Source organism: Tympanuchus pallidicinctus, unplaced genomic scaffold, assembly GCF_026119805.1.
Source record: "Tympanuchus pallidicinctus isolate F22 unplaced genomic scaffold, pur_lepc_1.0 scaffold5, whole genome shotgun sequence".
Lineage (NCBI taxonomy): Eukaryota > Metazoa > Chordata > Aves > Galliformes > Phasianidae > Tympanuchus > Tympanuchus pallidicinctus.
The window spans coordinates 68,365,316-68,377,422 of record NW_026294769.1 but is presented as its reverse complement, the minus strand read 5'-3'; the positions used below and the strand labels follow the sequence as shown (position 1 = coordinate 68,377,422).

Below are 12,107 nucleotides of genomic sequence, written 5' to 3'. Positions count from 1 at the left end.
GTATAAGAGATTCCAAATGACATGATGTAGCTGGTTTCCAAATTGGTAGAGAAGTTACCTGATTGATTGTATCAATTATGAAAATGCTTTACAGCTAGTTGGGCTGACACAATCAGCATGGTGGGCACATTTTTTCTTATTATATAGCAGAATCTCTAAAGGATACCTAAGCAATTTATTGTCATGGGGACTCATTTTCTAAAACCTACCAACACTTCTCATTAAAAAAAAAAAAACAAACAATGAATGAACTATGGAAACTGTTGTGTCGTGCAGGTGCTGGCTCTGAAGTTGAAGGTTTTCTTTTTTCCATCTCTAATTTCAACTAATCATTGCACTTTGGATAATGGCCTTATAGAAATCTTAATTTGTTTAGCTTATTTCAGTGTTGGGAAGATGTTTGAAGACAATAGGTAATAGAATTTATCCAAATGTCTCCCACTTGGACATCTCACTGGAAACCATGAATGAAATCCAGCACTTCACAGCTCTAATAATGTCAGAAATACTCTGCAAATATGTAGTGTTTTGGCACATCCTTTCCACAATTCTGATCACTAGCCAGCAGTAGGAATGGCAGAAGCATACATTTTTTAAATTTTATTTTAGTCAGTTGGATGGCTTTTAATCCCAGAGGCAGCTCAGACTGGAACTGGTTCAAGTTTGCAGCAGCCTATTCAGATTGACTTCTTAGCTTAGCTTAACAGCTCTTAGATTTAACCAATTTTATGAATTAGGAGGAGTCAAAGATTCATTCCCTTCTTCTTTCTCCTGACAAAGCACTTGAGGAAAATGGGACACTATGTCCAGGTAGCTCAGAAGTCTACTATAAGACAAAGATGATGATACCACCTGAGCAAAAATCTCTCTAACAGTCTGAAAAAAAAAACTTAAACATAACAAAATACTAGTAAAATGTAGTTTTGGCTCAGGTTCCACAGTCGAACTTGCAGAGCAGCAACTCACTTTCACATGCAGGTCTTCCTCCGCTTACTCGTGTCCCAGGTACCTCTTCTCCATTGTCAAACACACACCAGCAGCTTTCTTCATCCTGGGTGCACTGCACAGGTGAGAATATCCCACTGGGCTCTTCACATTTTGGAATGTAACCCTTCCCAGCTTCTCGTAAACTAGTTCTCAACTCCAACATATTACAGAAACTAGGACCTATAAAGAAAGATTGTTGCAAGATGCAGAACAGAAGACAAACTGATCATCTGAAAAATAGAATATAGCAATAACTTATTTAGAAATATGTGTAATTTTAGATGCACTAGACAACATACACTTTTTTCCTAAAGATTGTAGTGCATGTTGTATGAATTTGTACCACGAAAATGGTGGAAAGAAAGTAAAAGATGTGATAAGAATATTTAATAATGTTACAACATAACCTCACACATATGCTTTTATAAACAGCAATTGTTATTATTTCTCACAAATAAACAAAACAGTGATGTGTGCTTGAGGAACCGTCCAAACCCAAGAAGATCCAAAACATTCACCCCAATAAAACTGATATTCACTAATTTTGTTAATCCACAAGTGTTGGAGTAAATTTGGGTAGTGATTCAGGTAACAAATATTCAACTACTATTTCTTCAGGCAACACAGTTACTTATCTCCCATCTGGTATGCTGCACATCTACAACCAGACTTCTATCAGTAGGTTATCTATAAGAAGAGCTGAGCAGACTTGCTGGGTCAGACCAAGGTACTAATTTGCTACCCCATCTTCAGCAATTATCTGCTCTTGACATGGATGTTCTGGTAGAAATTTTGCTTGAAGCCTGAAGATTGATTCCATTCTCCCAAATTTTCTATGGGAGATGGAAATCAGAAAATCACTAGCTGAGGAACTGAAAAAAGAAACACAGAGCAGAGCCAGGGGATTAATTCCTCCTGGGCATCTCAATTTCTCTGCGCAGGGTTTCTCCAGCCTTTTGGAGGAATTTTCACAGAATCACAGAATCCTAGTATAAGATCTTCCATCTCTGATGAGAGCTCAACAGTTCCACCTTTATTTGAAGAACAACCTCTATCTCTATTTGAAGACAACATAAAGATAATATAGATTTAATCACTCTGCACAGAGCAGTCAAGGACCATGTTAAATGGACTCAAAGCTGTGATTCTGTTGCTCTCCTACTGCATGTCGTTCAGTTCCTACAGCTCAGAATTCATCCTGAAAACTCATGAGCCTGCAAACTTTTCTGCAGTGGCATGAATATAAAGAGAACATAGGTTATTAATCAGTTTTTGAACACTGGTTTGTTTCTTGTTATGAAAGTAAATGGTAACTATCTTCAGCTATCCTCTCAAAGACTGTACTTGCATGAACTTATCATTGAGGAATCCAACCATAAGACCTCCGTATTTCCATGGGAATCATTCCAAAAAGGAAAGTACAGAAGTACACGTGCAGCAAAGCATGAGACATTACCAGTGCCATCACAGCCTGTGGGTAAAACATTACTCACACTCAGGATTGCCATCTGAATCTTTGTTGCCAGGCTGAAATACTTCTCCTGACTCAGGATCTACACACCAAGTATTTGCATAAGATCTCTGTAGCACGGTGTATTCTCCTGTCTAAGAAATATCAATTACATGTCATTGCAGAGCAACATATACTAACACAGACACACTAGCATTCATATCCCAAAAGCCTTGCTAAAATATTTGGTTATATTTACTTTTGTCCTTTAATGCATGTTAAGAAGAAAAACAAAATACTAAAATACTCATATCAGGTGAGTGCTCATGAGAGGAGCAGTACATAGACTGAAAGCTCACTGGGATTAACTTCTGGTATGACCTTGGTTTGAAATTTCTGTTCCTTCCCCAGCTCAGGGCTCTACATCACTCGCTGGCAAATTTCAAGAGCATCATGGACTGATTTATGGAGGGAAAACCTCCTTTTTGTTTTGTTGAACCCTTTTCATTCAGCTTAATAAGAATGCACAAAGGGACGCTTAGTGAGCTTCGACTGAATCTCTGTGGGTCTTTAGTATGGTTGTAGCAAAACCAGGAAGGTTTTGATACACCTTTCCTCAGCCACGCTGAATTACCTCAAGGCAGTAGGGGACAAACAGATCTGTTGCAGAGGCATCCAGCTTTGAGCCACTCTGTCTCCAGTTGGAGATTAAGGCATTGGCTCGAGATCTCTGGCATGACGTCTGACCTACAAGAGGGAGAACATATGTATGCATGCTAAAATAAAATGAAGTTCTCAAACCCAACATAGAGAAAGGGGCACGCCTCCATCTCCTTTGCTTATCTACATGAGGCTTTGCTGCAGTGTCAGGCAGGGGACATCTGATCACTGTCAGGTAACAACAGTAGGGGGTCAATTCCCAAATCATGAGAGCCAAATTCATACATAATGAAATAAAAGACATGAGCAAAATCAAACACAAAGGTCTCCTTTCTCTTACACTGGTTAAAAACAAGCCTCTCTTCATACATAGCATGCTAGAATTTTCAATAAAAATTAAAACCTTTAAGAATAGGTAAGCACAGACACTTAAGAAGAAAAGCCAACTGACATTTGGGACGTTCCGCTGAGCGTGAAACCAAGGAATCCATAACATAGCGTCCTCTTTCATCCACACACCAGCAATGACCTGCCCAGGGAAGAAAAACAGATTTACTGTAGATACTGTATTGCAGTATTCCTGTTTAAATTTGTTGCATTCCTGGAGGATTTGGACTCACTGCGTCACCACAGAAAGTGGTCACTAAGCTGCAGACACAGTTAATTCTGATTTCCAGAGAAAAACAGACCATACTTCTGAGCAGCACTGAGAATGGAAACTTAGCACCTCTGGTAAGAACCTTCTATTGCAAATTGTACAGTATAACATCTATTCCCAGCAATTTCCTGTAATGCATAGATTTGCTGAGAGTGTACTCCATCTTGTTGCCTTGATCATTAACAAATCATTAGCAGAAGCATTAAACAATTGCTGATTCTTGAGTTTACCTCTGAGGAACACTCCTAGCAGAGAGCATCTGAACATTGACTGATTTTTGAAACCTGATGAACTGTCACTTGAGTCACTCATTCCAATCAATTTTTCACCCGTCATATAGCTCACCTATCCACCTCCTTCTGGTTTGGCTACAAGAATACAGGTTTTCTATTTTTTAAATTAGAGTATTTTGTGAGGGGTAGCTCACCTGTGCTCTCATAGCATTGAGTTGGCTCCCAGTTTCCCAGGCCATCACACTGTGGGATGTAGGGATGAAATCCCAGCTGCGTAGCTTCTCCAGCAAAACCTTTCAATGTAAAGTGATTCTGCCAGTAGAAATGCAAGACTGTAAAATATGAGTAAGAGAAAGACATTGGTGGCCAAAACAAGAAAAGATATTTTAAAAGTACATATTTGCAAACACTGAAGGTAGATAGAGTACCCATATCTTAACTATGCAAGATGTCATACATATCAAAGAATCATTAAATGGCTTAGGTTTGAGGGGACCTTACAGACCATTTATTTGTAACATCCTGCCATGGGCTAGTTGCCACCCACTAGACCAGGTTGCCTTGGGCTCCAACCAACCTGGCCCTGAACACCTCCATGGATGGGGCATCCACAGCTTTTCCAGACAGTCTGTTCCAATGCCATATCACCCTCTCAGTAAAAAATGTGTTCCTAATATACAACTTAAATCCCTCACTTTTAGTTTAAAGCCAATCTCTCTTGTCTTATCACTAGCAGACTGTGTAAAGAGTTGGTCCCCCTCCTGCTTGTAAGTTCCCTTCAAGTACTGGAAGGCTGCAATGAGGTCTCCTTGGAGCCTTCTCATCTCCAAGCTAAGCAAGCCCAACTCCCTCAACTTTTCTTCATACAAGACAATTGAAATCAGCTCTTGGGTTAGGTTAATTGACCATTAAGCAACATTTGCTGAGTTGCTCTCGTCTTTCAGCAAAGTTGAATTTGTCATACAGCACTCTTGCACAGATCCTAGACTTAATCCTTTTAATTCAAAGTCCTCATCTCCCTCTCCCCCCACCTGATTGTGCAGCCAGCTGGAGAGCATAGTCACTGCCTGATAACAACTTCTCAGAGATCATCATCTCTGATTCGTAGGGCCGAGTAGAACGTAGGAGGTCACTGTCCATGAGCTGCATTCCCTTTGCCATCAAGAAGCTCTCTCCAAAAGGGAAGTGGGAAGTGTTTGAGGCTTGGATTAGTTGCTCTGTCTCCTCTATAAATTTCACAGCTTCTTGCTGAATACTTTGACATATACCAGGACCTGTAGAAAGCAGAGGGAAGTTGACCTATTCTTTCCAGACATCTACAGACTTGGATAGTTGGCAGTTAAACACACTGAAACAATGAAACAGTTTAGTGGAAGCTTTTCTGCTAAAATAACTCTGCTAATCTTTTTTATTATATTTCTCTTCTGCCCACAGAACTGGTTTCTTCACCACTCCTTGCCCACTCTTTCTTCCAGCTGGAAAATTACTATATGATATGAATGGTTTATGGTTTCAACAACTCCATTTACAATCTAGTTTGTCTGCTGGAAATAACTCCAATGAAGGATCAACAGCTCTGGTGGAGATGCTCTAAACAGAGGGCTTACCAAATATCAGTGATGGCCTCACTCTTATCCTGTTGGACTTCTAGGGCATACCTGTTACTCTTGACTGAATAACAGGAAACAGTGAATAAAATTCCTCCTCTATAGTGTTAAGGCGTTCTTGGAAGTCCTTTACATCAGTTAGTTGAGCAGTCAGTTTTCCCTACGAGTCTTCACAGAGTGCTTCTAGCTTTGTAGTATCCTTTGGTATCTGGATAAGCACCTTGCAGTATATAACTACACTCCCTGATATAGGACTTCATTTATCCATATTGCCAAAGAAGAGAGACCATTTATTTTCCAAAAATGAGTTTTCTCTCCTCAGGTGGTCAGTGATAATGGCACTATCAATAATCTTTCCCTAGCCCATTATCTCCTACTTCACTGCGCATGAAAGGAATTTTTCTCTTGTGGTATAAAATCAAAGACCAGAAAAACGTCTATTTGTATGCCAGCAATTCTGTTACTTACATGTCGGTACCTGGTTCACTTCTGCCCTTGTTCCTTGCAGTTCTTCCCCATTGCTGTTAACACACCAACAATCACGAAGCTCAAAGTGGCTTAATGGAGCACTGAAATCAGCATAGGCTCCTGGGTAATAGGTAAACTCCTCATTCAGAAGCTGCCAGAACGTGTATGGATCCAATAAAATGTTCTCAGATGCAGAGATCAAATTTCCCTCCAGTACTTCAGGTGGAAGATCAGCAAAGGATGAGTATGAGGTGAAAGCTGGGAAGACATTCTGGTGCCCAGTCTCATACAAAGCTTCAATAAAACCTGAATAACCTTTGGAAGATGCATTTTTATATCCAATTAGAATGTTCAATAGATTGGCAATGGGCAGAGTTTTGCCTTCGTTGTTCTCTGTAATCCACCTTTCGTACCACTCAAAAGCTTGCTCAGGAGGACCATTGCACTGCACTTGCCTCCAGGCACCATCAGTATCACACTGGGGTAGGTAAATGCTGGAGAGTTGAGTCAGAGAACTTGGGTCTGACAACAGGAGCTTCAGAGTCTTTAGAAACTCCTGTCCAGCTGTGATTTGACAAGCACTGGGGCCTGAGGAAATGAAACACATGCATAGCACATCTTATGAATGCAGAGAAGACATACAGTACCTGCAACCTGAACATTCTCACTGTTATGCCATGAACACTATTACTGATGCTTCTCATTTGTCCCCAAAACAACATTTTTGGCCCATTATTAAGGGCAACCATTTCTGCTATGTTGGGCCAGAATAAGATTCTTAAAGGTGTATGAACCTTTAAAGGTGTATTCAGAAATTTAAACAAAATCTGATTAGATGCTTGTAGTTCTTACCAGGGAGACAGGAGTTTCATGCCCTAAACAGCTTCCTGAATCTGATCACATCAAGTAAGCATTTTCAGATGCACTAGAAAATCTGGTAGTTGATCTTTCTTCAGCCAGTCATTGCAAGATAAATGATGTGAATAGTAGGGTAATACTGACTTTATTTCCTCTTGATTACCAGAATTTTCAGTCACGTTGTCCTGTCTTTCTACTCTGCAATGAATGTCATTGCTGAATGTAAAAATGCCATCCTTCAGATTGCAGGCGTGAATGAGTTTTCTTTTGGAACATTTTTCTGCCACCTCCAGAGCCAAATCTCATTTTGCCATCCAGCAGTTCTACAAACATGGCAGAACACAGGAGCTCACCCCTTGCACACCACAGCATTATAAAACTGTTTATTTTTAGCTGCACTCCAGATGCACTGCTACAAATCAATCTCCTACCAACCTAGAACATGGTAATGAATTGGCCAGTACTTCTACAAACTGCTATTCGAAAGAGCTCCTTTTGTGTCTATACTGTATCATATGCTGGTTACTCTACTATTCCTTCCAATGCAAGAAACAGGATCTTCTCTCGGGCTGTTCCTCTTGTTGATGTGCTGTTTTCAGTTCACAGAACCATGAAAGACAAACAACCCTGGCCTACGGGGCTGGAACTGCTGGAACTTTATGATCTTTAATGTCCCTTCCAACCTAAGCCATTCCATGATTCTGTGTGCTTCCTTTTTCCTTTGTATTACATTAATAGAAGATTAAAAGAGGCACTTGATAGTCTGTAAGCAAGGCACAATACCAAAGTGTGCCTGACAAGTCATTTCTGACTCACTCATTTCTGATCTGTCTATACAGTCATTATGAGAAATCAATTAGTTTTTGTATATATCTTTTATGTTTGGTCTCCTATGATAGTCTACCAAGTTAAAGATACACTCCTAAGCCAAAAGAAAGCTCATGGTTTAAAGCATTAAATCACTTCAGCTCTCAGGACAAGAATGAGGCAGTGCTACACAAGTTACTTTGTCCTGGAAGCAGAAGAGGTTTTCACTTGGCTAGGGGCATACAGATGCTCTGTGTCTCACGGGTATTGGAGATGTTATGCACACTATACTACATATTTAAGTAGAGACAGATGTCAGTGGCACATAACAAGATCTCAGGCTATCTGCTGTGAGTATACCTGTCTTACATACTGAAAGAAAAAGGGACTGTCTCCCTTAGACTTAGGATACCAAGTTTAAATACACTTTATTTCCCTTAATTCCCCTTCAACTGTAGGGATAACATTCTTTTGTGTTAGGGGACAATCATTTATACATTTTCAGAAACAACCAAATATGAAGAAATAAATCACGAAATTCCAACAAAGTAAAGAACTATCTTTAAATAGATATTATAAATAGATACTTTTAAAATTCCCAATTCCCAGAACTTACATTTTATGGATTTTCCAATATTTCCTCTTATTCCTGGAATAGTCTTTCCATTCAAATCAACACAGAAGCAATTTGTCCCATAACACTGAAGTGGCAGAAAGTCGCCATTCTTGGTACAAGAGGGAATAAAAAGATCTGATCCTGCAGACAGGCTTTGTTTCAGGTTCTGCAAGTTTCTCCTTTGCTTCTCACAATCAGAGGGACACCTAGGACGTTCACCTTGAACTCTTGAGCCTGGTACTTCTTTACCTGAAGTGTCCAAGCACCAGCACTCTCCTGCATAGCACTGAACTTCCTCATACCTCCCCTCCTTGGTGCACGTTGGAACAAACAGGTCCCTTGTCTCCTCACCACAGTCTTTGGATCCCAGTGCTAGTTTCACCACTTCACCTAAATCTTCAGCAATGCTTCTGGGGACAGAAATCACTTGTTGAAGGAAAGTAAAGAACTCTGGAAGTTCCAGAACAGAGGAAAGGAATTTAATCATATTCTGATTGTCCTGAAGAGTTACTGTGCGGCCAAAGCTGTCTACAAGAGCTTGACTCAAAATGGAGCTCTCCTTTGATATTTCCAATGGAAAGGCCACAGCTGACTGCAGAAGGCCTTGGCTACTATTCCTCTCAGTTGCATCTTCCTGTGTGAAAAACTGCCCAATGCTGTATTTGCCACTAGTGCCAAGTGCCCCAGTGAAGTTAAACTGGATCATATTCTTCAAGAACTTTCCTCCAAAGAGGTTTTCTTGGAAGCGTTTTGGATTGGCAGTAAATTGCAATGCCACTTGAGCCAGTTCCCTTGATGGGAACATTCCTGAGATGGCTTCACTAAGGATGGATTCTAGCCCAGGAATCTGGCTGGCATATGGACTTTGCACGATTGGAGATGACAATCCAGAGTCCAGAAACAGCTCTTTGAAGGAGGGAGGGCAGGGTCTTGAGAAGCCAGCTCTTTTCTCTGACTGTACATCTGGTGTGGAAAATAAATCGGACTGGCTGAAGTACCCAGCAGGGCCATAAAAGATCCTTGACAAGGCCCGCTGTCTCTCAGAGATGCACGTTTGTTCTTCACCTAAAAAAAAAAAAAGGTAAAAAGTACAAATTCATGAAACTCCAAAACTTACTACTCCATAGATGCCTTTTAAGTAGTCCCAGTAAATGCTTGTGAGCATACTTTAACTTGCCTCTAGATCCCCATCTAAGCATCAGTCATACTGATAAAGGAATTTAAAATGCTGTTAAGCATAATGTAGAAATAAACTTTTCCATTCAAGACGAACATCTTTCATTGTGTCTGAATTTACTGTTCTTGGTCTTTTTTTTTTTTTTTTTTTTTTTGTTATATTGTTTTCCAGTGCAAATCCTCACTCCAACCTTTATGGCTGAAACTATAGATAGTCTTTTTCAAATACATTAATACTTTGACAGGAGGTCTACTTCTAATAAAAATTACACTTGATTTAGATGAAATATGTGGACAAGATAAAGGTAAATAGATTACAGTAAAGAAAGAAAGAGTCATTTTAATGAGTGCTCACTAATGAGAAATGTATGGATGTTTCCTACCTGGATCTTTATAGTTTCATAGTGAAGAATTCAGTACATGAGTTTAGAAAATGAATTGTTAAAATTGGCAGTAATGGAGTGCCAACAACCAGATGGCATTCAAAATTGGGCTCTAAATGAGAGAATAAAACATAAAACTTCAACAAAAGTAAACATCAGGGATCTGAGGGTACCAACAGATCCTAGCATTGCTGGCTACCCACATCTCAAGTGAGATATGTTACAGATGCCTCTATCCATTCAAGTCTCTGTACATTCATACACAGACAGTAATGGCAATAAGTCACTGCACACATCCCTGATGAAGGATCTCTGAAAAAAAATCACTTAACGCTCAAAAGTAAGAAGAAAAATGAAAGACTTTGTAGTTATAAAGACTCAAGCAAGAAGTAGAGCACATAACTATGATTATGAAACATATTACTAGAGGATTCTAGGAAGGATAAAAGTTTAAAGAGGAACTAGACAAATACTTGGAAGGTGACTCCTTCTTACTCTTTGTCCCTAAAAATGACTGCAGACACCAGTGGAGACAAGACAGTGAATAAAGAGATTTTGTATGATATAACATTCCTTAGGATGTCTCCACCTCCACCTGCATTTCCATCTCTATTCTGCACCCCCATCCCCATTCCTCATGCATTTCATTTTCAGGCAATATTATAAAACTAACAGTGCTAGCAGTGAGGACAGAAGCTAGAAATCCTAAAGCTGCTCAAATAGGTTAGCAAGTAATCTGAGGCTCTGTGACCAGCATCTTTCTCACTCCTCCTTTTAGAACCTTTGCTCTGTGCCGTAGTTCTTGGCATGGGTTTAGGGTCCATCACAGTGCTTCCTTTGTAAAGGCATTTTCTGTAGGATGGACCCCTCCTGCGTTCAGTGTTACCTCTTGGTAACAGGGATGAAGAACATTCCTCTAGGGACCAATAAGTTAATGTAAGCCACAATCCCCAAGTATGCTAATTGAAAGCAAATGTAGGAACACAGTTGTTAAATGCTCTGCCCTCCTACTCACTGTTGAATCAAAGTAAAATGATGAGGAATAAACAGAACAGCACTGCTGGGGTGAATTTTCTGTAGGGTCTGAAAAGGAGTATGTTCCTGTCTGAACTTCCTGTTACCTGTGTGACCTGAGGTGCTCCCCATACCTACATCTCTGCTTCCTCCAATGTGAGCAGTTCTGGGAATAACAGCAAAGAAATCACAAAGAAATAAAACAGAGCAGAGGAGATATGCACATGGCATGTAGCTGGCTGGCCAGAGACTCCAACTATATTCTCATGAAGTACCTTCTCGGGGTTAGCCTAAAAAACCTCCGCAGAAATATTCCCTGCTTAAATTTCCTGAGTCTGCCAATAAAAGCTGCAAGCAGCCCCAAGTGATGCCCCCCGAAAAATTATCAGGAAAGCTCAGCAAAGCACATGTGAAGAGAAAACAAGCAGCCCCAACATATGGTGAGGCCTCTCGGAGGCTTCCTTGCAATATCCTTGGTGATCAGCCTTGGAGGCATGAGAACATTTTCATTTTATTATAAGCCTGTCTGTGCCTGGAGCATGCTGAGTAACTTGCAATCATTACATCCAGAGTAGATTCCTGCTTTCTTCATCTGTATGGTACCACTGCGTCTTGTAGGCAGAGAAATGAGCTTCCCCAAAGACATTGTGCCCCAGCCCTCTGGCACAATCCTGAACACTGAGGTAGCACACTTTGGAGCGAAGGTTTTTTAGCTTTCCTCCTCCCCTCCGGCCATTCAACATTTCTGCTGTCATTTCCATTTGGAGCACTGATTTGATGATGGATTCTTAATGAAATAACTCTCAAAGCACAAATTCAGACACCTTCTCTAAATGATTTTTGACAATTTTCATGGTCAAGTATGAAAGAAATACAGGAAAGAAAAAATTCAAATGAGAGAGACAGAAGTTCAGTAACATATTACCAAAACAACAGGGTAGCCCAAAACATCACCTTTGCTTACACTATGACAGATATTGATGGTTGGACTAGATGATCTTATACTGTCTTTCTGACCTTAATGATTCTATGATATTGGGCCTAGAATCTCTTAGAGTCAAGGGATAGGTTATCTCAACTTATGAAAAACTAAAAGGCTGAAGGCAGATCATAAAAGAAAATTAAACTAATATGGTATTTAATAATTCATTCAAATGTTTCTTAACAGCACTGATGTATTTGGATACCAG

At 40.0% G+C, this 12,107-nt stretch overlaps 1 protein-coding gene across 3 annotated transcripts in view; it reads right to left on the bottom strand.

The window, feature by feature from the left end:
- TG (thyroglobulin) overlaps positions 1-12,107 on the bottom strand; it is a 161,928-nt gene that overhangs the window by 139,464 nt on the left and 10,357 nt on the right. For all 3 annotated transcript variants that reach the window (XM_052704007.1, XM_052704008.1, XM_052704009.1), the window contains exons 9-16: positions 8,345-9,409; positions 6,064-6,651; positions 5,020-5,262; positions 4,183-4,320; positions 3,549-3,626; positions 3,072-3,184; positions 2,481-2,592; positions 967-1,167 (exon numbers count right to left, since the gene is read on the bottom strand). In XM_052704007.1, the coding sequence (XP_052559967.1) occupies positions 967-1,167; positions 2,481-2,592; positions 3,072-3,184; positions 3,549-3,626; positions 4,183-4,320; positions 5,020-5,262; positions 6,064-6,651; positions 8,345-9,409 (2,538 nt within the window). The remainder of the gene's footprint in view (positions 1-966; positions 1,168-2,480; positions 2,593-3,071; positions 3,185-3,548; positions 3,627-4,182; positions 4,321-5,019; positions 5,263-6,063; positions 6,652-8,344; positions 9,410-12,107) is intronic.